Source organism: Lepisosteus platostomus, chromosome 12 (genome assembly GCF_059453375.1).
Source record: "Lepisosteus platostomus isolate fLepPlt1 chromosome 12, fLepPlt1.hap1, whole genome shotgun sequence".
NCBI classification, from domain to species: Eukaryota; Metazoa; Chordata; class Actinopteri; order Semionotiformes; family Lepisosteidae; genus Lepisosteus; species Lepisosteus platostomus.
In genome coordinates, this window is record NC_142622.1 from 9334437 (window position 1) to 9361536 (window position 27100).

At 43.2% G+C, this 27100-nt stretch overlaps 1 protein-coding gene across 5 annotated transcripts in view; it reads right to left on the reverse strand.

Moving 5' to 3' along the window:
- Positions 1-27100, reverse strand: part of LOC148651040 (neurocalcin-delta) — a 96281-nt gene that overhangs the window by 21288 nt on the left and 47893 nt on the right. For 3 of the 5 annotated variants that reach the window (XM_088600828.1, XM_088600832.1, XM_088600827.1), the window contains one exon: positions 336-732. In XM_088600828.1, coding sequence (XP_088456954.1) covers positions 336-713 — 378 coding nt within the window. In that variant the 5' untranslated portion in view covers positions 714-732. Of the gene's footprint in view, positions 1-335; positions 733-23448; positions 23615-25479; positions 25534-27100 lie in introns of those variants that run through there. The other 2 variants (XM_088600829.1, XM_088600830.1) reach the window with 2 other exon arrangements.

The window sequence follows — 27100 nt, forward strand, 5'->3', positions numbered from 1 at the left end:
CTGGCCCTGGCCTAAGTTTGTGTGTCTGTCTGTGTGTGTGTGTGCGCGCCCTGCGATGGACTGGCATCCCATACAGGGTGCACCCTGCCCTGAGCCTGCTGCTTCCTGGGATAGGTTCCAGCTCCACCTGCGACCCAGTGCTGCATAAAGCGATCAGGAAATGGATGGATGGCTATCGGTTCCCACATTCCTTTGTTATGACTTAAACACCTCTCCGATAAGCGCTCCAGACTCGAAGGCGATTCTAGCTGGTGTTCCACCTCCGGCCCCCCGTCAATAGCGACCCGCGCTTCGTGCCAGTAACCAGCCAGCAGTGGCTCCAGATTAAATCATACCTGAACAATTTCCAGCATTTCCGACTTGCTAATGTAGCCGTTCCCATCCAGGTCGTACATGCTGAAGGCCCACTTCAGTTTCTGCTCCAGCTTCCCCCGGGAGGTGACGCTGAGCGCGATGATGAATTCTCTGAAGTCGATCGTCCCGTCTCCGTTCGCGTCGAACGTGCGGAAGACGTGCTCCGCGAACTTGGACGCGTCCCCGTAGGGGAAGAAGTTCCCGTATATTTTCTTAAACTCCTCCATGGACAGGTTCCCGCTGGGGCAGTCCCTGAGGAAGCCCTTGTACCACTCCTGGATCTCGTGCTCGGTGAAGTCCGTGCTCTCCAGCAAATCCTGCATGACCTCGGGGCGCAGTTTGCTGTTCTGCTTCCCCATCTCGGCGTCTGGGTTTCAGCTGCGAAGACAGACACACGCTTATAAGAAGAAGAAAAGGGCATTCGTGGGCTGATTTCAAACAACTGCGACATCCACTGCGTCAGACACTTCATCTCTGAGTCACGCCGTAAGCGGCACCCGAGCTTTTCAAACCCAACCACAGGGTTATTTTTATTAGGGCACCTGAGCAGAGACCTCGGCGGTTTCCAAACAAAAGTCCTCTCATCACGAAACTTTCCGCCAGGCTCATCATATAGCAATCAGCCGAGGTGAATGGTCTTATTGACAGTCTGCAGACTTGGGTGAGCTTTTCATTGTGTGCATTAACGTGAAAGAAGTGGCAACCCTAAAAAAATAAAACCACAAAGATTTTCTCCCACAGCTTCTACATTACTAAATTAAGTTCTGCATTTTGAAGAACAACATCCTTGAGGCCACTTTTTTCTTCTGGAATTGGAAACACGCGTCTTTGGACCTGCAAATCTTTTGCATTGAAAAACGATTTCTGTTTCATCTAAGCCTGTAGACGTGTCTAAGCCTCTGAGTCGTACATTAAAGGAAGAGATTAATTCCACAGAAACAGAGGGGCAGCTGGAGCCTGCAGACAAGGGATCAGAGAACTACTGGCTCTCTGCCAGTGTATGCAAAACTGTTAAGAGGTTTCTACAGGTACTGATATTCCTGCCTTATCTCATTAATAATTTAAGCTTTTCATTAGAGGACAAATTATTCCCGTCATTGCAATAATTAAACTGATCAGAAAAAAAAGTTTAATTTATTAGCTCATCATTAGCTAGGATTTTTTTCAGCCTGCAAAAAAAAATATTTCATTTCAGTGTATTGCTGGTATCACAGAATACATCACATTGGCCTCATATGAACCTGTGACCATCATGCCCTTTATGATCTTTCATTTACCTCATGGTTGGACCACCAAACTCTGATCCAGATGAAAAACCTGACAACTGGCAATGCTGCAAGGCATGACAATTGTACGAGATTCATAACAATCTGCTAGAGGCAAAGTCGAAACCACTGAACTAATTTCTCTTTCAGTTTGGCAGCAAATTAACTGTTTCACTCTTCAGAGTTGCAGAGGTGAAGAAACTAAAACTGTAATTCATTCACTTATGCTCAGTCAGGAAGTAATTTAGAAGATGGCAAGAAATGATCGTTCACTTTCATCTGGAAACATTAAAGTTGTTTTTACTAAAGAGTGAAGAAATTCTAATCAGCTATATTCTGCAGAACATGACTGATACTTTTTGAAAGCGGACAAAATATTAACAGTATTAAAAAAAGAGGGACAAGCTATATTTCTGGGACCTCAGCACGGTTCCATTCTATAGATACAGTTGGAGTCAAAACTATATTGCCAATGATTAGTAGTAGGTGCTAAGAAAAGGTCATGACCCATTTTCAGAAGTGGTTTAAAGTGCAGATGTATATCTTTTCAGGCAGAATTATATCTGTTCTGTGCCTGAGTTAACAAAGAGTCTGTTTAATGTCAGCAGTGCACTGACAGCCTCTAAAATCCCCTTTAAACAGGAAGTTCCTATCACTCCAGCTTGGGTTAGCTGTTTCAACACTAATTAGACACGTCTGCACAAAAATAGTTTTTAAAACTAAACCTAATGATGTTAAATTAATCACACTATTTCATAACAAGGAACTGGGTGACCTGCTCTAATGGGTTGCTGGGAATTTCAACTCGGGTCATTTTAGATATCCGATTCTTTGCGCTGTTCCTCAGTGTTTCAATTCTGCCTTTGAAAAAAGCTTATTATTTCAAGGTGTTTCTAAAGGTTTTAAAAACTGCAAAACACATGGAAGGACCAGGGAAAGAATGAACGTTTACAATTTACTAAACAAAACAAATGAAGCTATACATACCCATATACTGTATGCATGACATGTTTAATTCATAAAACTCTGACAGTGCAGATCATTTAAAAAAGGCAGGGGAAGCGTTAAACTAAAATGTCATTTTAACCTTATCACTCTGATGATGCACTGTTGGGTTAATCTTTAGATCTGCTTGTATGCCACTCTCATCAGATTGTCAGTGGTTAGCAAACGATTAGCTATGAACTGAGGGCAAGAAATACATCAATGCATGAAATATGTACTGAACTGACAGCATCTAATCTGTACAGCAATGCATAAAAGGAAATTGTAGTACTTTGTCAGACAATGCAAATGTTTGCTCCTCCTAAATTGCCTGGGAAATGAGAACCTTCCAAGATGGAAAAACAGCCATTCAGCCATTAAAGTGCATAAATCTCATTTCAATATAAATCTCATCTATTGAATTGAAGGTAATTTATATTTTTGCTGAAGCAATTGTAATCGTTAAGTCAATAAGATGCAATTAAAGAGTATGTAGTTTTCCAGTCTAACAAACACTTTTCGCACAAGCCTTTGAATTTCTTGATAGCAGGCATACGACATCAAGCTGTCTACTCATAATGCACGATGCCCCCACTCCAGCCAGCCCTGCAGATTCACGTAAGAAAGTGCAACTGTATACTATTATTGGTATACTGATTCTGATTCACTGCAACTTTGATCTTCCGATCTTCCACGCCGAGCTTTGTTGCTGACGTGTCTCCGTCAGGCACAGCCAGCAAATCCTCTGCCAGCAGTTTGAAAAGAACGTTCCCTGGAAAATGGCCAAACAACCGTTGTGGGCCAGAGAACTCGTTTTTAAAATGTGTGCCCTTTTGACATTATAACTCAAACAAAGGTTTGTAGGAACAACAGAAATTAAATCGGCCGGCTTGGTGTACCATCCTACTGGCTACTGGAACTCATGATGATGCTGACAGCAAAAATCATAATGGGCAGAGTTCTTAATACCTCTTTGTACATGACCAGAACAGCCCACGACACTGACTTCAATTGCCATAATCAAGGTATTCACAGCGTAGAGCAGCCATATAAAAAAACACCTGTGGTAAAAATGCAAAAGAGTTTTAAAAAGCATGTAATGCACAGGGCCTAAGCCTAAGCCTGAAACAGGAAACATTTGACTTTTGTCAAAAAAAACCTTTTTGTGAAAACGGATGTGATCAAAGATGCAGCATGAAGGAGATTCACAATCACTGGTCAAATGCACAGATTGTTAGGACAGCTGCAGTGACACTGACTAACTAATTCCTACAGGAAATGTTCCTAAATATTTTCAAAAGACTTGGGGATTGACTAAAGAGAAACAGACACCTCTCTGTTAATACCTAGAACTAATATGAATCACCACTCAGGAAAAAAGCCAAACACTTTCAAGTTTAATGAGTTCAGTGGAAAAACAGAAAGGAACTCTTTCACAAATTTCACTTAATATACAATGTTAAGTATCAATATAAAAGTTGTTTGATTTTACCATATAATGGAGAGAACGTAATTTTGAATATCAGCACAACTACATTAAGTTGCATTTGTGATGAATTCCTGCTACCTTACTTAACCTTTCCAGTGTTCCATCCAAATGATTTAATGATTCAATAGAGTGGTCAATGATATTATAAATGACACTTGGAGGATGAATATTACGATAAAAACTGCACAAAACTACGCATGATAACTGCAATCCCTGTAAAAAATGTATTCAAAACAAATCAATCCCAGTTACCTCACACATGCTGCACTACCAGAATCAATTTAGTTGACACCTGTTTAATTTTTTTGCACTACAATTAGAATAAAAAAAGAAAAGTTGCCAGACTCCTTTTGTTTCCATCACATTGTCTGCGATATGGTGGTTTTCTCAATGACGGCCGACTGCAAGGCCCATAGTGATGTTAATTTCGGACGAATAGATTATCCACAGAATTAGTGAGGTGTGAGTGTGCTGCCTCCTTTTCAAATTGAAATCAATAAAAAAAAACAAAAAAACAAACAAACTACGTTCGGGTTTTGAAGAGGGAACGCTTCCCAGAATATCCGGATTGGAAATGAACTCGCCATTTGATATTTAGATTTCAGGAGCAGTTTCAGTCTCCCATCTTCGGATGCTCTTTCGGTTTCACTGGCCTGTCTTGGACACGGAGATTCACCCCCTGTGAGTGTACATGATGTTGCCATGGAGACCCTTAGGAGGGCCTTTCACAGCACCACTGAGCAGTCTTACAAAAAAGCATTAGCCAGGGTCGAACAGATCAACACTACTGCCTCAATAAAAAAAACAAAAGTCAATGCAACGGGTTTAAAAAAATCATTGGTGTGTGAGAGAGAGAGAGAGAGAGTCTTTATTATGGACCATTAGTCAGAGATTCAACCATGGCAAACTGTGGCCATCCATCTCCTCCCCCTGTATGAACACAAGTGTGAATGTTTCGTTAAAAAGCCATCCACGAGATGCGAGTGAGAGAATCCGTGTTTTGAAAGTAGCGGTGAGACGAGGCGGAAGGGTCACGCAGGCGACCAGGACCCCCTCAGCGCTGGCCAGATGGACAGGTGGCCTGGACGAGGGACCAGAGGGGGGGGATGGGAGGCCTCTCGAGAGCTGCTGACCCAGGGCCTCCTGTCTGCACCGACAGCTGACCTGCTGGGGAGGGGATGCAGCTGCTCTGGGATCTCTCTGGCAGTCAGGGGAGGGAGCTGCACGGGCAGGGGGCGAGGCGATCGGACAGGTGGGAACCATGTTGCGGGGTCATCGCTGCCATCGGCTTGTCACCACCTCCACGTGCCAACACTCTCAAAGCCACAGGGCGGGTCAAGTTAAATTTACTGTTCAGATAATGTCCGAAAGACGCCGAGGCGGACAGCTAATCTGGCGATCAAGAGATTGACCGCTTTATTTTTCTCAACAATGCATGGACACTGCCTTCCACGCAATTCACTCTTCATCACAGCGGAATGATTAACATTCCTGCACGGCCCAGTGCTGGGATTAATTTGTCTCTCTAAAACTGGGGTGTGCAATGTGATCTCATGACCTTTTTAAGGCTTGGTAAAAAAACAAACACCACCACCACAAATCTATTGCATATTAGCAGTGGATTGCACACGTTATGCTGTTTGTTTTCTCTAAAGGAACATCCTTCCCCTACAGTAATAAAGATTACTGTAGCAATGATGCAGGTAACAGGCACATCTTTTAATGGGAACTGGCTTTTATGTGTTTTACTATGAAAAAAGTAATGAAATTGGGACCTGGAAATGATTTTAGTGAGGATCTAGGGTTTAGGAATCTGGGATTAAAGCCTTAGGGGACTCTCTGGCTAAAGGATTTTCAAAACATCAGAATATCACTGATGGGCAGGATTCACAGCTTTCTCAGCTTTGTCATCTTGCTCAGCTGGTCCTTTATGAAAAATGTGGTTACAGTTAAAGGGATCTGGATAATTCACTGTGACTCTGGATTTATCTAAAGCCCTTTTGTTTTTCTCACTGGCTCATGTGTGGTTTTGGAGCAAGCGCCTAACCATGGGATGGGACACCACTCCTGCAGGGTGGATTTTAAATGCACAATGCCGCAGTGGCAAGGTCCATCTCTGTGCGACAGGAGTGGCAAGTTCATGCTCAGAATGAACAGTTTTCTCCGAGGCCAGGGGAATCCCACTTCCCCTCTCCTGCCTGGCATTACTCACTTTTCACAGCTGACACGGCAGCTTGCTGCGCTACGGAGAAGACTGGGAAAGAACTGGAAGGTTACATAATTGGGCTGCTGATCTTTTTCTTCACACATTTAACTGTTCATAGATGTAGCGTCACAAAATGCTGAAAATATAATTCTCCACTCCATCTTCCATCTCAGACTGTTGTAAAGTTCTTGCCACAGGAGTTGTCTGTGGCAAACACACCCATAAAGTCAAAGAAATGTATCCCTCTATTTATGTATATATTTTTTAAATAATCAAGCATTGATTTTGATTATTGTGTTTTGAGCTCATTAATTGATTAACTGTTCATCCATGACTGCCTGGGATACTTTCAATTGACTTTGCTGCATGAGCACTAAATGAGCTCTTTAGTGAGAGAATCGATTGGGCACAGGTGATGGGGCTTTAACCTGGTGAAAACCTGGTGAATGACAAGCTAGTTGAAAATCACAGAAGATAAATACCAAAACATGCATGAGTCTTTTATTACCAAGAGGATCATTTCTTTGCTCCTGGAAGTGAAGCAAAGCCCTTTTTAGCCATGAAGCAGGGGGTTTTGTAGACCTGACGGACATCAGCAAATGGAGTGCAGACGTGCTTAACGATGCACTAATTGTGAACAAGAGACGGATCGATGGAAATGGTCTGGGCGAGAGATGCTGTCACAGAACTCTGCTCGCAGAGCACTGTGCCACACGCTGATCAGGTCCTGGGAACCTCACCTCCTGCCCTTCCTGGAGGTTCACTCCGAATGGACAGCATTCCAGCAGGACAAGGCCTGCCCTCATGCCCTCGTGTGCTAACAGCTTTCTCGGGATACGAGAATGTGCCCTGCACAGCATATTTCAGAGTGAACGGACACGTGCTCCTCCAGGCTCTCTCACAAGGCAATGTGGTGCTGAGCACCAGTCACGATGCACTGCATATACCGGCGGACGGTGGTTACACACTCCAAGCCTGTGACTTTCACAGTAGTAGTAATAAATGCCCTGCTGATCAATCCTACTGTTATTTTTCTGAACTTATGGCAATTGGAATTAAGACGAGTATTTTTACATTTATGGAACTTGAAATTCTTTCTAAACCTCAAGAACCTGGTCTTGACAGCCTCATAATTCATGAACAGCGGCATTAAGTATCTTTGAAAAGAAAACAATCTGAGACTTTATCCAGTTGGTGTATAAAACCATCTGCTGTTTTGTGATGAAGAGAATGAAACTGGATTATTTTCATCCTCAAGATTAAGACTTGCGTTTCCGTGCACATTGGAAAAGTCCAGTGTAAAAAGAGTGTATTTATACATCTGAGCTGTGCATATTTTCACCGGGGTCACATGGGATTCCTCCCACAGTGCAAAGACATACCGGTGGCTTATTCTGGCGTCACACTACATGACTTTTCCTAGGATTTTCAGTCGTAGCCTTCATTTACAGGAAAATCACAGTGAGTTCTAGCTCGTTATGTCAGCTGTGTAGTGCGACACCCCCAGCGACTCAGTCATAGCGCCCTTAACAGCCCCTATGACTCTCTGCGACTCTTACGGGTTTGATTTTCTTGTAGCGAGTCACGAGTCGTTGGGGTGGGCTCTTGTGCCTGCGACAGTCAACAGCCAGTAAGTCAACAGCTCAACCGGATGTACACTACCACGACCAAACAAGTGCAGTCCACTCCAAGTTTTTCAGCGTATCCTCTTCATTTTTCCTCGTCACAAAGGAGAGCACAGGCTACAGTGAAGGTGACAGATACCTGCTTGCTTTCCATGTTGTTTGTTTACTTTCCTTTATTCCGGTGTGACCCAAGTTGATTGGCTGCGAGAATGAGGCGACCTCGTGGTACTTTCGCGGCCCGGTACGAGATTTGGAACCGCGATGAAAAGTCGCGAGGGAATCGTGTAATTAGTCACCCCCCTGCGATTCCTAGTCGCATAATTTGACACCCTCTAGGACAGAAAAAGGCAGCGAGATTCAGCAACTGCAGTTGTTAAATTTGACACGCTCTCCGTCTAGAAGTCGTGTCGAGTCATGTAGCGTGACACCAGCTTTAATTGGCGTCTGGAAAAACTGCCCCTGATGCGAGTGCATCTGTGTGTGTGCCCAGTGATGGACAGGCATCCCATCCATGGTGTAACCTGCCTTGTGCCTATTGCTTGCTGGGATAGGCTCCAGCTCCCCCATGATCCTGAATTGGCGGAAGCAGTTAGAAAATAGATGAATGGATTATCAAGCGGAATGTTGCATTGAATTGCCATGGTAACAGACTGCGAGGTACCTGCTTAAAAACAATGGTGAGGCTTTAAGGATTATACATCTATTGATTGGTCAATCACAGTTTCTATTTTAATGAACTATTAATAAACTTGCACACTAGGCCGATCTGAGAGCTCTAATAAGATCCTCATCTTGACCACCTACCGGCAACTGAATGAGAGCGATGGGTCACATCACCTACACCTCATATGTCACCCCTGTACGCTAGAAACACTGGCCTGCATTAGGAAAGTAACTGCAGAACACAGGGAAGACAGATTAGAAAAAAAAGCGCTGCTTCAACCTGCCATGCTACAGTCCTCGCAGGCTTGACAGAGGCGCATCACATAGGAAACACCCTTACTCTGCTTGTCCACTGCAGAGTAAGGCACAGACCTTTATTCATTATTGAGGCTCTCAATGCACACAGTGCAGAGGAGGCTGATACTGTATGTTCAGCTGCTGTGTGCTTGCGGAAGATGTCCTGGGTTGTAGTTTAGTATTATGCCTAAATTTGCTTCTCTGTAGTGCTGCGGCACTCACCATAATAGTCGTATAGGCCCGACCAAATCTTTTGCCACATGAGGTCTGGGGGAAGTTATCACTGACTAAACAGTGAAAAAACCGATAGAGCAAAATGGCCCCCACCAGGGCACATGTGTGAGGAACAGAAAAGTCCTTCAATGGTAACAGAGGCAGGAGTAACCACATAACATTAGACTCAGGCTGAGAGGATTCTTTGCCATCAAAGGTGTGTGGAGACACCTACCTTAACACTAATGTGTTAATTATCTCTAAGAGGAAGAAAAAATGCAAAGTGATACTGCACGCCTGTTAGTATCATGCAAATGAATACCGGGTATTGACAGACATTTAAATAAAGGTTTATATAAAGTTTCATTTTAAAGTTTCACTGGTTTATGTGACCTACCCCTCCACATTGCTCTCTGCACAATTACTCTCTGTCGTAGTTGCAGGAAAACGTCTCAATTTCTTGCATCAGCATTGACCAAGTATTAAAAGACACAGATATTCAAAGAACTGCAAAAGGTGCAGAAAAGAATAGCTTCTCACAATGTTCTGTCTGTATGACTTTGGGCGTGGCAGAGTGAGAGATCACATTGTGGATTTGGCGCACTGTTACAGAAGTACAAGACTAAATACGGTAGCTGTAAAGTAGATGCAAACAGAGAAAAAAAAAGAATATGAAGGGTCAGTAAATGTGTCTGAGCTAGGTGTTGGAGACTCAAGTTTAATTCTGAATGCTTTTGCTAGTGGTCATTTAACATGACTTAGTCACCATACCACCAGAAATACCACTCTACCTCGTGTTTGTGCATATTTTAAAGGCCAACCACAAAAGCATGGTTGGTGAATTACTTTCTTACCTTCTGAGTCTGACACTACTCCTACCTAACATGTCCTGTTACCACCAGATCAGGTGCTAAACACGTTTTTTAGTTCCATCTGACTTTTACACAGAATAGCTGTTCCAAAATCAATTATACACTCTGAATCAGATATTGATTTGAAAGTCCCATTTTGTCTATTTAACAAGCCTGCTTCGAATTGCCTGTTTTCTAGCTCTAGTCGCAAACACATAAGAAACCTCTGCAATGCATTGGAAGATTTATATGTGCAGATTCCATTTTTGAGTGGCACAGTGACACAGTGGCTAGCATCTTCTAGATAATATGGGAAAGTGATGGAAAGGGAAGCAAAATGTTGAGACAAAGTTCCAATTGTACAATCCACTAGTAAGACCTTGTTTGGAATACTGTAATTCTGGCAAATCCTTTATAAAACAAAAACAGTATTCCCCAGGAATCCAGTGCAAAGCAACCAGATACATGAGTATTTATCTGGGATTTAAGCGCATGTCCTACATTGAGGGGCTGAATGGCAAATTGCATCTGGTTTAGCGACATTCAGCATGTCTGAACTGCTGCTTGAATCCCTGAGTCACTGCAGAGCACAGACATGTCTTATACAGTATATGCCGTCTCCATGGACAACCTATGCTTGGCATCACACAGTGCTGTTCAGGTCTTCCCAGCTGTGGGAAGTATTACAGAGACAGTTTGCCAGTCTGAGAGCCCCAGAGACTCTGGGAACCACCCATTTGAGATAAAGACAATCCATTTTGTTTCAGATTCAAATTAAAAAGAAAACGACAGGCAAAAAGAAAGAAAAAGCTCACCTTTGAGTTAACTGAAATGTCACCAGAGGCTATGACTTGGATGGTCTAAATTGAACTGTCCCTGTCGATAAAGACAGTGGGGGGGAAAACATTCACTGCATTTGTGAACACCTATAAGAGTGCACAATATTCAAAAGGTAAAAACCCTACTAGTTATGTAATTCATTTAAACAAAAACTACATAAATCGTAGTAAATCATTCTGAATTCACACATTTCATCAAATGTGCGCTCATCAATTTCACAGTGGGCGGCTCTCCCGAGGCTGGTCAAAACATGAAAGTGCAGGAGCTGTCCTGCTTGGTGTCACTGACCGACTCTGTCACCTTTTCCAGGTCTTAACCGGGCCCCTCGCCCCCCATGATCATGTGCACCAGTTGCTTCCTGACAGATTCAAGGACTTAAGTATTTTTAAGATTCTGAAGGCCTACAAGCCCATCAGGATTTAGGCTTGGAAAGGATTGGAGATAAAAGAGGGCATAAGAGGTCATTTTCAAGTCTCCTGCTTGGATGAGTCCTTTCAATTGACCATCAGGCTCTTAGAGATCTTTGAAAACAACACTTTATCATGGGCACGCCCTTAGGTATTCTTACAGAGCGACCTTCAAGGTCTGAATCATGTGGTGTCTCGAGCAATTGTCATCTCACTGCGTGAAACGCCTTCACACTGGCTTGATGATCAGAAGCATCCACAGGTGATTAGAAAGAGACTCAGTGCTCAATACAGCCTAACTTTAAAATCTGTAGAAATGATTGCTTACATTTTGACAAAGTGTTCTCAGGGCCTCTTCGTTCTTGATGTTTTGTGAAGTGCTGTGAGACCGGCCTCACCTGTGGCTTCAATGACGCTGCTGGAATACACACATCCCTGGTTCATTCCTTTTAAGCGTACTGGTGCTCAATTAGGGGACCTTCTACCTTTAACCTTTACAATAATTAGGTTTTGAAGCTCTTGCAAACGTTTCAAAAAGCCCTTACAAATTGTAGATTTTTTGGGGTATTCTGAGAGGGTGAGACAAGGATTTTTAACCACTGACAGATGACGCATGAACACACGTCTCAAAGGCACAAGCAGTCCAGTGTTACTTTGAGAACAAATGCATTACACATGGGTTAAATGTTTCAAAGTACTGACTGTAAATCTTTCACGGTGGGCACTGCCCGTCTCTGTATTCCTCACCAATTTCCTCCTTCCCTGGCTGCTCAGTTTGGAAGAAGAGTCTGATCTACTGGTTTTATTTTACTAGTCAAAAATTCAGATTAGTTCTGCATCAAAGTTTTATACAGTGCAGCATGAAAGAAACCTACTGAGTTCAGTGGTTGAGCTGGGAACAAAATGCCTGCTGGCCAATAATTTCCCAGTCATGCCACAAAAGGGGCATTTATGGAACTGAAAATCCTGCCTAGGGTTTGCAACAGCCTCTGAGTGATAAAGCAAACATGGGCAAACGGTTTTCTGGTCAGACAAGACAAGATTTGAACTTTGTGGTCTAAACGCAAAGTGCTACGTCTAAAGCAGACCCATCATGGCGCATCATTTGGGCAACAGCATCTTTAAATGTCCAACAGGGCACATTGGGAACCTACGGAAATCCCTAAAACTTCAGTCCACAAATAAGCAAACTTCCAGTGACTCGAGACAGCTTGAGCAAACCAGCCGAGAAGAACGGGCAAGGACTACCATTATGACTATCAACTCACAGTGCTAAATTTGTTAAACAGGAAAATACCATACAGTTTTTGACTGTGAATGACTCCCAACCACAGACTGTTCTTTGCGGGAAGTATCAACTCAATGTTGAAAGAAAAGTGAAATATTCCGTTATTATTAGCCAAGCCTTGCAATGATGTTGGCTACTTTGAACACGGGGTGGCAGGATTAACCCACCTGGTGAATTATTGTCATTCGCATCAAGCAAAATCCCAGCGATACACTGCAAGAATCGCTCCATGGCACCACAAGTACAACATTACAAACCTACGAGAGAATATTAAATACTGGTGAAAATGTTACAGGGAGTCAATGGGGGAGTTTTGATTTGGATTTTTAATACAAGGCTGCAGCATGGAGTAGTGCTGAGAGACTCTGGGTCTCTAAAGGGAGCGTCCTGGGCTCAAGACCAGGTGGGATGCTGCCGTTCTAGCCTGAAACAAGCAAGGAACTCTGCACTCAGAACAGCCCCAGTAAGAACCCTTCTCTCAAAATAGGTTCTCTCTAAGTCATGGCTGTCAACGAGACGTGACTTGTTTGAAGATGTGTTGCTTGATGTCCATTGAAAAAAAAATGGTCGCTTCTACTGGAGCAGTTCATTTTACTGGAGCGCTTCCACATGATGTCCCATTAATGAAAGGGAAAAGCCTCATATACAGGTCTTGAGACGACTTTGTGGGGCTTTCCATGGTCCCGAGAGGATCGCTCCTGGAAGTACATACTCTGTCGGGTGACGTCTTGGTTGAGAATCCCTTCTTGAAGTGTACAGTCAGACTGGTATAATAGGCTGAGGACGAACCAGCTACTGTGCTTGGTCATTTAAAAGTGTGCTTTGCTGCACCTGCCCAAATTATCTTCTAAATGTCATCGGCATAGTGACATACATCATTAGAAGGGAACAGCATCTCTACTAATTAATTCCATGACCTTTTGAATGAAAGAACAAATACGCACTTATTCTTGAAATAAAAAACGGAAACTGTCAGACCTCTAGCTGTTTCCCGATCCCCAAGGCTGAAAGCTGGTGGGCCCAAGGACTGTCCAGGTCTGTCAGGTCAGAGCTGGTGCTCATTTATGAGAGATCAGGTTTTCCAGGCAGGAAATGGTGGGTAATTTCTGCGTTGATGGCATTTCCCGTGCCCTACTCCTTTTCTGTAAAGACCAGCCCATGAATTGCTACATTATATACCAGCGACACCACATGTAAACTCCCCGATGTCGGGTTTAAATGGACTTACATCAGTATTGTGATATCAGTGCTGCAATAATAGAAGACTGCACAGCAATGAGATTTCGGGATAATCCATCTACACCACTCAAAGAAATAAAACACCTGAGGTAAACATTTGACGGCTAGAAGGAACCACCTACTTTATGACACCACTGAAAAACCATCTACTTTATGATACCACTCAAAAAAGCAGTAAAGATATAAACCTCTAAAATGATCAGAAGTAATGAGACAGATTCCCACTTTTGTGTTTCAGATAAGTGAAGTAATAGCTTAAAGAAACCTGTTAGCAGTTAAGATAGAAAGGTTTGGAGTGCTGTGTCTTTAATTGTTTGTTGGGTGTTGTTATAATCCCAGGTATTAAGAATAAACTGCTGCGCTTAGGTGATCTTTCACAGATTTGAGCCTCGTCTCATACCAGAATCAACGTATTGGAGACAAGGGTGTAGAAAATCTCTTCTTTAATAACATGGAAGAATGAAAGGTGCTTTACTGTCTGTAGAATTATAAGATGTTTGTTTTTCTTCATTTAACTCGCAAGACTGAGTACAACAGTTGCATAACACACAAGTGTTTATTTTTATCCTGCTGAACCTACTTAACCCCCAGAGCTTCTGCTGCATCTCTCCCCCACGCTAATCTACCTACAAGCAGACCAAAAGGCCAAACAAAGTCCTATCCCACTCAGTGTTTCTGACGACAAACATAAAAAAACATTCTTCTGAAGCAGAAAAATAGACAAGAGCACCAGTTTTCATTCAACAGCCTGTCTTTGGCTTCTTACGCTGTCTCCTGATTATAGTGGACCCAGGAGAGCCTGCACATCTCCTTCTCAAAAACAACGTGATACTCTGCTCTTGAATTTCCCTGGTCTTGGTCAGACAGTCCACCCTGTGTATCTGAGAGAAAGCACTGTCAGACACGGATGCCACCGCTGGCTCGTGATAGCTTCTCCAGAGGCATGTCCATCAAGCGCAGCGCAGAGCAGAACAGTACAGCACAGGTCTCAACCTTCCGAGGAAGAGGGTAGCATGACATTGTTGTGACTGGTTTCAGCAACGCCTACACTTCCCAGCTTGATTGCCTTACCTAGATGGTTTGGAACAAGGGATTCTGTTTTGCTTAGACATACAGGGAAAGGAAAGAGGCAAAGAAGGAACATAATCAAAGCTGATTTGAGGGAGAATTCCTCCCCCCCCCCTTCTTACAAGCAGATTTTGTCCAGGTAATAGGAGCACCGTAAAGAGTACCAGTTTCTGAGCATTATCACAAAGAGCTTGTGGTCCTACACTGTCTTGTGGAATGTGCAATGGTTCCCCTTTATTTGTGGGCATCCATGTTTTGGAGAGAAAGATTTAGTTCTGGGTTGGATTCAATTTTTATCACAACAGCTTTTCTAACATTAGCCTGTAAAGATGTGTTTTGTGGTGAATTTAGACGACACGGACAGAATTCTGGAATTTTCTAGGTCGGTATTAAGTAGGAAACCCACTGACTGTACATATTGTACCTGTATATAGGATAACTATACTGTAGGTTTGTAAATGATCAATAAATATGTTTGGTTGGTCTACGATTGGGCCTGAATAATACTCTATCCTTCGGAATTGTGCCAGAAAAACAAAAAGACAGCAGATTATTCATCTTTATAATTTGCTTATGTATCAAGCTGGTGTCAGAATCAGATTTTTAACACCCCCTATATCACACAATAACAACATAGTGACAGCAGGCATTCATTGCGGGCCAGGCTTAGTTTTATCATTAATGGTCTGCTGACAAAACAAAATGTACTCAATGCACGACAGTGAAACTCAAACACGCAGAAGCCTGGTGAGACCAAGGGTTAAGCAGTCATGCCTCCAGTGGTCCCTCAGGAAGCACACAGCTAAAACATTTCTCGTGTTCAGAAACAACCAAGTCAGGGCATGGGACTGGATGAAATAAGGACATGATGTCAGGCAAAAAGGCAGAAGGGAGGGGGGGTAAACTGAATTTTGCCCCACAAGTTGTAAAGATAGATTTTATTCTATTTTAAACTATTCTCTTGCTTTGACATTAGCGTAGACTGGGATTTTTCCTTGTCTTGTTTTCTTAGCATGTATTCACTAATACATACTGACAGACAGTGAAAATGCAACACTTGAGTGAACTGGTTTTAATCAACAATAGACAGAGATATGAAACAAAGTGCGAGTGAAAACACAGGTCAAAGAATGATGTGACGTTTTCCCAGAATGAAATGCTGCCACGCTGTCAAAATAAACACGAACACGTAACGCTGCAGCCAGCCGAGGACGGCTGGCCCGTCACAGACGTCTTTTACCGAGGACATGCAGGAGACAAAGTTAATGGTGGTTTACTTTTTACCACTTTCCTTTTAAATCTTTTACTCAACATTGTTAGCTGTAAGCCTCTCCTTCAAAACGTTTAACACCAACAGCTAGCACCTAAAACAGAGACAAGCCTGTTAAGAAAAGGTTAACAACCAAATGCAAACAAATGCTTTTTTGATACAGGCTCCACTTTTCAGTGAAAGATTCAGAACCAAAACTGACAACAGACAAACTGAACAAAAGTCAGTTGTAAAACATGCAGAACCATTTTCTGTGCAAAATGAGTAACAAATGACAAACAGACAACATATTTTAAACAATATCTACAATATCAACTACCGCCTAATAGCATGTACAAGAAGCAAATCATTTTAATTTGTATATGAGCTTCTAAAGAAAGAATACATACTTCACTTCATACAGCTTCACTGACGGAAATAAATATGCATAACTGCTGATCACGATTACCATAAACTGTAACAACAGCTGCACACAGCAAATTAATCCTTTTCTATGTGATGTGAACGCTGGACAAATTTAATGATGATTTATAAATACTAAAATGTGCATCAATTGAAACTAGGAGAAACAGCAGCAGATCCAGCTTTGCAGTGAACATTTTAATAAGACAGTTTGTGTTTCAAAGTGATGTCTTGTCATACCAACACTTTAGAAAACAGAAAGAGAAGAGCCGACCTGTTAGAAGGGAAAAAGGCAGTGGACATGCAGCAAGGGCCCAGACACTGGCAAGCTGGGCCCACAAATATTTTATGGGACACAGGTAAGTGGAGAAAACGGGTTTTGTCCTCCCAGTGATTTTTCTGATGTTATGCCGCTGTAATCCTAGCACTTGTGTGGACTTGCACTGTACCCCCTGGAAAACTGACACTTCTGAATCGGTTTAAAGGGACTGAAAATACGCTGGCCGCCCTCAATGTGCAGGTGTTCCTAAAGGAGGTTCTTCTCCACCACCACCACCACCACAGCATAGGGCTTCAACAACACACTCGCTGTGCCATTCTCTCTCGCCCCCCTCGCTCACGTCTCTCGATGGCAAAGTGACAATCACTGGGGAATAAAACCCTCCACTGCTCCCTGCGGCTACCTCGGATATTTCCAGGCCTGCAGAAGATGCCGAATTGCCCTTTGAAGCTGCGACAGCTACCCCGAAGTTACCTTTGAGCATGAAGGTCGCTTTCCTGCAGACGGCGAGTTACAGTCCTTCTGCTGAGGTCTGAGGTACGGGTTATTTCTTCCTGGAATTTCTCCTGAATGTCGGATTAGATCAATCCTGGACTGCTGTGGCAGCCTCCTGCCTTCTCAGACATAGCCTGTCCCTCACAGAGCGGGCTTCCCTTCCAGAGAATGCCGACTCTGGACTAGGGAGCCGATTGTCAAAGCAGAACATCTCATTGTCTGGGCACCTTGTCCCTTAGACAGGCCACCTTCCATCCTGCTGGACACAACCGGTGCATCTTCATTAATCAAGCAGGCCAACAATATGTCTTCATATAGACTTATATTTAGATAGATTCTTAATGAATACATTTTAGCTCTATTACTAAAGCTTAGCACCTGGCATTTGCATGAAATTGAATTCAGGATTTTTGTTATGCCAGGGAACAATTCTACTCATCTACCTATTCTTTTTGTGAATCCATTTAACACTATGGAAGTGCCCAATGAGCCACTGCAAAAACTCAAGATGATTGTGTTTTCATTCTGCATCAGTACAGATATTAAGTGTCTTGTAAGATTTAGAGCAAATCTGGGCACAGAAAAACAAAATTACTGATCAATAATGAATTGATTGCAAATGATGACAACGGTCAACATCTAAAGAAGATCAGCTGATAACGACTTGCCAGTCGAGTCAATCACCAAACAATTCACCTGTTCTCATTTCCATACTTGGTTTTTGTGACGGCTCCTTTGCTCAACGCACGTGCAAGACGATAAGATTTAACCATCAAAACAGCAAATATCAGCAAGTAGACCAGACCCTCAGGAACAGTGACCTGCATCTCATGTTGCATGGGAAATCCCAGTAACCTGTATCTCATGGTTCATGGGCCACCCCAATGACCTCTAATTACTGAGACAGGACCCCATGGGCAGTAGCAATGGCCAGTGTGTACCAGGATCTAAACAGCGCCAATGGGGGAAAGCTCAGCTGCACTTACAACATGTCAGCCAGCATCACTGCCAGAGGATAATTGCACTGATTGGACCACAGCTCATCCCCGCAAACACCCTGTTACCGCACTGAGGTGTTATGTAACAGGGACATACATTACTGCGATCGGTGGAGAGCCGCGCGGAGCGGGGAGTATAATGAGGACTACTCCAGGCGCTGGGAAGCAGTGGGGGAGGAAACATCACAATTTAATCAGATCAGAACTGCGTTGTGCTCTGTACTGCAAGAGGAGACTCAATTACTCTCAGATATCTTCACACTGCGCTGGTCCAAAGACAGAAATATGAAAATGGCAGGAGTAGTATAGGAAAAGGCCATAATAAACAACAATACCAGCAAAGCAAAAACAGATGGTGTTTCTAATAACTGCATACACTAAAATAAAATATCCCACACATTCAGACCTGACATCAGTATAAAACGTGCCAACCTGTCTGTATCACTATTTTAATCCAGGAAACCTATTCTTTTAGGAAAAAAAAAATACAGTTAGCGAGATTTCATTAAAATATTTTAGATACCTTAGATCAATTCATACCTTAGTTTTCCTTTTTTAATGACTACAACAAAATATACTCCTTAAAAACAGTTTTCCTTAAATTGCTGAAAACATGCCAAGCCCTCCAGTGTGTATGTATAGTGTAATCATCAGTTTCAGAAATTTAATTTCACACTGCCCTCAAGGAACATCATGGTTTTTCAATGCTAACAGTCCGTTGTCTACCTGCCTTACCCAATACAGGGTCGCAGGGGAGTTGGAGCCTGTCCCAGCAAGCAGTGGGTGCAAGGTGGAAACTCCCTGGACAGGATGCCAGCCTATCGCAGGACAGACAGACACCTACACTAACACTAGGGCCAATTTTCCCAGAAGCTGTTTAACCTACCAGCACGTCTTTGGATAGTGGGAGGAAACACACACTCATACGGACTCCTCACAGGTGACACCCCAGGTCCGTAATTGGACCCAGGGTCCCAGGCTCAGGGGCGGCAATGCTAACCACTGCTGCGCCGTGCTGCTGGCCTCCCCTAATTCCAGTATGAAATCCTCCTGCTGGGGCATCTCAGAATGGAGTCAGCTGATGCTGGCACGACTCGACCTTTGACCCCTCCACAAAGCCACAACCTTTCCAGGCAGCGACCTCTACACCGCCCAACCAGACAACCAAACAGGAGGGCCGGAGCCTGTCCTCAGCTCAGTTCTTGAACGCGCTTCACATTCTCAGAAAATCCTGGCCGCCTTCATTCTTCAGCTGCGGCGGGTTCGTCCCGTTCACTGTTTATACACCTCGTTCTCCACATTCATCTCAGCTATATTATTTTCCTTGGAATTGGGGGGGGAGAAAAGTACGACAGAGGCAATCTTTCTGAAGGTCGCATGACCTCTCGCGAGTGGCGAACACTAAAATATGGAAAGAATAAAAAAGCCAGGACAGCTTTTCTGGGAATTCACGGACCTGAGAGAACGTGAGCGCACATGACAGCGAAGGCTGTGCCCTCTCTACAACAGCCCATTCATCCTTCCGGCATGTTCAAGTCATCAGGCTGGGCTAGCAGCAGGGCAGGCTGCAAACACGACGGTGTGTCACAGAAAACAACAGCAGCACAGCAGCTGAGCGCTCACAGAAGCGCCATTCAGGAGTCAGTTAATATTGGACCTTTCTTGATCAAAACCGTCTCCCTTCAGTCTGTACGTAACAAAAAAAGGAAATCCCTGGCTTTAGTGAAACATTTCCTTAGCTCATTTAGTCCAAGTTAGCGATGGGAAAAGTCGAGAATCACAAGCAGCGTTTAAAAAATATACTTCCATTGCTTACAGATATGAGAAGTCAACACACCACAGCCGGGGTCAAAACATCAATGAGCGGAGCTTGTCGACAGTTTTCGTAAAGCTTCTACAAGGAAAAGTCACAAACGACTTTCCTGCCAAACATTATGGTGGCTCAGATAGACAAACACAATGAAACGGAAGCACAGAAAAAAAAAAAGTTTTATACTGGAACAGCAATTTGGGACTTGGAGCTGAAACCTTGACGTTCAGGTTGTGAAGTAATCGCAGCTGGAAGCCGGGACAGTGTAAAGCTACAGAAAACCGAGCGACAGGTTGCAAAATTAGTTCTGAGTGTGGGAGGAGAAACAGAAGGGTTTCTAATAGGCTTGCTGGTTAGGAATGGCAGGCCAGTCAGCCATTCTCTCGCCACCTCTTCCAATTCAGGGTTGTGAGGGAGAAAGACGCCCTTCACGACAAACACCACGCCCAAGGCAGCAGTCCATCACTGGTCAGACAGACGCACTCTCACACCAGGGCCGGTCCTTCCCCCGAAGCCAAGCACCCGGAAAAAAAAAAACAGTGCAAAAATGGGGTGAACATGCAAACCCCACAGAGTTAGGACCCCAGGAAGTCGGAGTGGTGGTGGCTCTGTGGCTCAGGATCTGCACCTGTGGCTGGAAGGTTGCCGGTTCAAATCCCGCGGCCGGCTGAGGAATCCTACTCCATTGGGCCCCTGAACTTAACCCCAGCTGCTCCAGGGGCGCCGTATAAATGTCTGACCCTGCACTCTGATCCCAAGCTTCTCTCCCCGTCTGTGTGTCTCATGGAGAGCAAGACAAATTCCTAAGGCAAGAAATTGTATATGGCTAATAAAGTGATCTCTTCTCGTGATCTTAAGTAATCCCAGGGATCCAGAATTGCAAGGCAGCAATGCTGACCACCCTTAATGTCTCTTTACAGTCAGGATTATTGCTACTACTACCGTAAAATGAAACGGACTTTCAACATTTGCTGGATGTCTTGAAAAATAAATTACACATTGATCTGGATAAAAGTGGTTATTTCTTGGACGGCTTAAATCTTAACATTCGACGCACAACTAAAATGTTTACACCCTGAAAAGAAACGTACAGGACACAATGTTAGGAGAATAGGAATGCTCTGTATTCTGGCATTTTCAGATTTTTCTATGATTTTGTTGCTTTTTTTAAAACTGGACTTTATCACAATCCAGTCTTTTTTTTTAAAATGATGAACATGGCAACTTTTTATATGCTGGTATATGACTGATATTGGGCTGCAGCCTAGAGGAGACTCCTCATGTCACTGACTTAACCTTAAAAACAAATGCATGGAGCACAATCGCATTACATTTCAAAAGTAACATCACTCTTAAATCATTTTTAAAATCTAGATTAACAACAAACGACTGAAAGACATTTCACATGTACCTGATGAGTAATTCTAAAGCTCGTTTACCAACGGATCTTTTCAGGCTCTCAACAGAAGATCACACTTCTCAGGAGGAAAAAAACAAACAAAATCTCCCGCTCAGGTCCTGAATAGTTTTTAGGAGTTACAGACTTTAAATGTCTTCACATACAGTATGCCCTCTGACCCTGCAGTGCATCTGGCGCAGACGGTCTCTTCAGAAAGAACCGCCCCCAAGAACAATGAGCCCCAGGATCTGTGACCCTCCTTTGGATCCATGTGCAACACGAACACATTCCAGAATAAGCACTCTTTTTAAGATGACAAAAAAGAAAATAGTCTGGTTAGCTATTCCACTAAGACACCTTGTGCACTGTTAACTCTGTGCAGATACGGAAGGAGCGGTGCTCTGTGGCTAAGGATCTCACCTGTGGCCGGAAGATTGCCGGTTCAAATCCCGCGGCCAGCAGAGGAATCCTACTGTACAGTGTTCGGCCCCTGAGCAAGGCCCTTATACCCAGCTGCTCCAGGGGTGCTGTACAATGGCTGACCCTGCGCTCTGACCCCAGGCTTCTCTCCCTGTCTGTGTGTCTCATGGAGAGCAAGCTGGGGTATGTGAAAAGACAAATTCCTAATGTAAGATATTGTAGAGGGCTAATAAAGTGATGTTAATGTTAATCTCCTCCTGGAAACCTGTTGAAATGACCGCCAGCACGGCTTCCCATCAGCTCCTTGTGCCAGCAGGACTTTGTGGATTCCCTCAGAAACATCCTCTAAACTCCCCCTTCACTCACTCCCCCCTTAAGTACGAAACAAGCTGTACAAGGCCAGTGGAAACAAAAGGACAGAATAGACCTTGAGGTTAAAACTAAGGTCTAAAATTTCTTCTCCGCAATATCCCTCCTGACCTCAGCTTCCTTTCTTTTTGACGAGCCAGTAACAACAGCGAAGCGGTTTTAAATAAGACCCATAATGCGTCCTGCTGCACAGGGTTACTCTGTGTGGACTCTTGTCGCCTAAACCCGATACTGTAAGTAAAGCATGTGCTACAGAGGCGATGTGTTTTAATGTTATTATTGCTGGCTTCAGAAACCCTGCAATGCACTTAGGTTTGAGTATTCATGAGCTCCTGCGAGGCAGAAGACCACAGTAACACTTTGCATTTATGTCACTGCAGTGACCCAGACCAAGAAATAAAACACTCCTGTCTGCAGCTGGTGCCATTTGCAAGAAATGCAATTTGCACACATTACCGCACCAGTGACAGTCTGACACAAACGGGGGCAGATGGTTAGACATTCCCCCCCTTGCTGTTTCGAATAGCTGGCATGGGAGAAAGGAGTTTTCCTCTTTCGAGATAAACCAGACCGGTTATCTTCAGCTCCCAGGGGCTGTTTGTCTGTACTGCTTCCTTCAAGAGCCCACTAAACGAAGGCCAGCCTGCCTCTCAGCACTTTGGCGCTGATGTGCATGGAACAGACAGCCAGAGGCTTTATTCCTTCATCTAACAGAGACCTCACACAGCATCCACTAAGGACCAGTGCCTGTAGCCCCAACTCGCTGCACTGCAGTACGAATTAAGCAGAACGCCCCCTTCCAGGATTTGTAATGTACCCCTATGGCGGACGTTAACATGCCGATATGAAAGTTCCAAGATATCATGTGCAAATACTTAACGTCTTCTGCAATGCAAGCCTTTGGAAAGATTCCTCCCACAGCACCTTCTGAAAACAGAATCTCGACGGGCAAAATCTATTGCGAGCGAGAGCCGTGGGAGCAAATTAACTCTAAAACATTTGATTTTTGGTCTCCCCGCGTCCAAAACACAGTTTCTTATTTATTTTCCAAGTCTTCACAGCCAAACAAAATGCCATTTCAGCACATCCAATGTCCAGCATGTGCTGCACCAGCGTACCCACACCCTCTCTGCAGAAAAAGTGCCGTAGCTACCGTATGTGGAGATTCTCATCACATTTAGTTAAAAAGGCAGGACTCAACAGGTAGGCAGCTTACCTCACTCGGTAGAAATGCGAGTCTTTAATACCCCATACCCTAGTAGTTCCCCAGCAGTGGATAGCAGCACCACTAAAGAGCAGTAAATGAGGCAGAGGCAGCAGCAGCAGCAGTAGCAGCAAGCAACAGGAACGCAAAAGTCCACAAGACACTCAGAATCCTTCAGCTCAGGGGTGAGTACCAGACTCTGCCTCCCACTGACGTCAAAGCCTCTGTCACATGGTCAGATGAAAAGCCAAAGCGAGCCTCTGTTGCCTTGGCAACAGGAACACTGCACTGAAATGATTTCAATAGGTCATCTGTCACACTGTGTGCACAGTCAAAAAAAAAAAGACTATTTCAACTCCAAAAACACTGTAAAACATCCTAAAGTGCCAACAACGGCTTTTGGCACTTCAAAAAGTAAGCACATTAGCTGAAAGTTAAAAAAAAAATAGTTTTGCCTCGGTAGATCTCTCTTTTTTTTATATACAGAATTTAACGTTAAAAGTTTTATTTTTGTTATGTAGAGCGGCCTTGCACAGAATTGCATCCTGTGAGGTTTAATAAAAATCATCTTTGTTCTTGGATATAAGTGGAGGAGATAAACTTAGTTTTCTGAAAACAAATACTGATACTGTAGCCCTGCTATTTTTCACTGCATTACAGGCCATGAACTACTCCTTTTTCACTCAGATCTGTAGCCACACTTAAATGGTGCCTCTTGAAATCTTAGAAACAGTTACTCTTTTCCTTAAAGGATAAAAACAGTGGGTGCTGCTCTGACTTGAATATTTCTTGATAAAAATATCACCCCATTACAGAGATTCATGTTTAATGAGAAACCTGCTTGACTCCAAAATAAAAAGAAACACATAAAAATATTTTAAGCATTCACTATACATGCAAATCTGAGAGCAGCAGTACGCAAGTTAATACGCAAGCTTTAGTTGTCATTATAACAAATATTTTTTTAAAATTTGTAACAGCAAAAAATACTTTATATCCTATTAAATAATGGAATACCGTGCACATGTTTTTGAATGACCTAACTGCTCTTGATTTCCAGCACACTATTTACATAGCAAATCATAAACAAAACAGTCCTAAGCACAAACACTTTCGTGTAATCATCCCCTGAGATCCAAGTAGCTTTTCTAATAGCTTTGCTTCTGCTTGGTGTTTTGATGTGTTGGATGATTGCATGACGGATGAAGTGATATAGTTAATGGCTGGGTTTGAGGTTATCTGGAACACAGGTTGAGGTGGGGAGAGAGGTATGTCCTTCATTTACACACCCAACACAAAACAAGCAGAGCATTCAATTGGAAGTTTCATGTCACTGGAATCAGTGGCTGGACTGAAAGCAAGCACACACAACAGGGAAGCATGTTTAACCCAGCATATTGCTAGCAAGTGTACTATGGAGTTTTGTCATGGAGTGGATTTATCTGTTGTTTGTGAAAATACGAATGGCATTCGTGTCTTTAAAAATGAAGGATCAAATTTTGGCCGAAATACAAAGAGGTGTAGTTGGGGCAGAGCTGAAAGAAAATCACTTGACATTTCTGGAGCTGGCAAGTAAGGTCACACTCAGCATTCCTATGGACAGATATGGGAAGCTCACAATGGGCAGCACAGATGGGGGACATTTCAAGCTGTCTCGGCTATTGTCTTTATCCGGTCCTTTATCAGTGGTCACACACCTGCTAGTTACTTTCCAGGGAACAGTAAGACTGGATTGGGAGCATATCCACCCAATATATATCTGGAAAACTGCAGTGAAGCTCACAATGCCTCGACATTCCGGTTGTACAAAGCCTCATTTGAATACCATCTGCGCTCCTGATGAATAGAGGTTTGAGGCCCACACTGTCTGGAGACAGGAGAATAAAAGAAAGATCACATGAACGAACCTTGGGTCACTGACGTACAGCCAGTATCGAGGACCAGACCAGACTCTGAGTGAAGGTGTGTGTGTGTGGGCATGTTATACGATCGACACAATGGAAGAACACACAACCAGGACCCAGTCAGCATTCTGCTGCTTACCCTGTTGCAGATTCTCTGACAGCAGATGTGAGCGTGTTAGAGTGATGTCCGAGTCTATAATCATAAGTAAAAGGAAATATGTTTAAAATGTAAAAAAAAATGCTAAAACAACAAGGGAAAAATAAGGCCAACCTAGTTTTTGAATCAATTTAAACAGTTCTTTGTCTTAATCTTAGATGCTGCATTTTTTCGGCGCAAAGTTGTGATAGGTGTATTTTTAGAGCTCACAGCATGTTATGAAACGAATGACTGGACTTCCTGATGTATTTTTAAGAGATCGTCCATCTGTAACAGTTCATTCAGCTTGAACCACACCGCCACATCCCTCTTTCTGTAAGCATTGGCTCACACCGATATACTCCCAAAGCTCCCAAATTGTTTTTACTCCCCGAATACGGACTTCATTGCAGCTCCACATCATAAAAACACAAAAGACAAATTCAATATCTGATGCACTGGTGCACAGATTATTTGGGCCACTGCAGTGAAACCTGGAAATTCTCGAACAGTTCTTAAACAGTGGCAGTTCGTGTAAAGCCTACCTGAACTTGAACTTAGAAAGGGGGTATGATCTTCTACTCTTCAGCATTGAGAGTGCAACGTGTCTGCTTAGCAGTACTCTGACTTACGGGTACGTTTTATAATGGCCGTATAAAATCAAACCAAGAGGCTTCTACTGAATTATAAATAAGCTGTAACATGGCTGGACACGGGACCTTGTGATTAGATAACGACAGCTTAAAGGTAAGTAAGTACTCTCTTGGGGAAGGTAAAGGAACTCTAACAGATCCATCAGATAATCTGTTACCTAACAGTAATGCCAGCATCGGACCACTGAAGGGCTTTCCCATGCATCATTGTGTGGCTCATCTCTGTGGGATTTCAGTGTCTTGTTTCTTAGATTTCAAATATAGAAGTGGAGGCCTAAAATGGACATTCTCCTGCTCTTACACGCAAACAAGTTTCTTCTCACAGGAAAAATCATCAAGCCTAAGAATGACTTTGGAATATTTTCAAATACATGGCAGGGCAAAAATTTCATTTTGTACCGCCGTTTTAAAAAGCACATGAAATGTGTCAAAATATTATAGGTTCTGTCTGAGGTTTTTCTTTACACATTCGGTATTAACTTTTAATTTCCCACAACTTGATCTTGAGATGCTAAAAACTTACTGTTTCAGTTCTGCAAATCTGCGACATGCCACAATCTTTAAGCAGTGATTCTCTCAGAATTTTCAGGGACATCTGTTGAGTTCTTAGAAACCACCTTTCAGACCACATACGTGAAAAACAAACTAGGCCCGGATTATTTCATGTCCCTCTAAGATTTTTTATTATAAGGTTCCTGCCTTGAGTAAGTGCAGGTTCTTATCAAATGAAGTAAAAGTCATGGCGTGACACAGGGGTCATCTCTTTTGGCAGTGAGCTCTGCATAGATTAAACCTATTGTAGCTGAAGTCTGAAATTTTAAACAATAGAGCAGGCCATGTAGGTTGGATTCTTAAAAAAAATAATTCCTTACTTGTACTAGCATGCTGTTAGTTTGTTATATTGATTTCTTAAATTTGATAACTAATGTGGTCATGGAGAGATTACACAACCGAGATGCAGTAAATGAAAG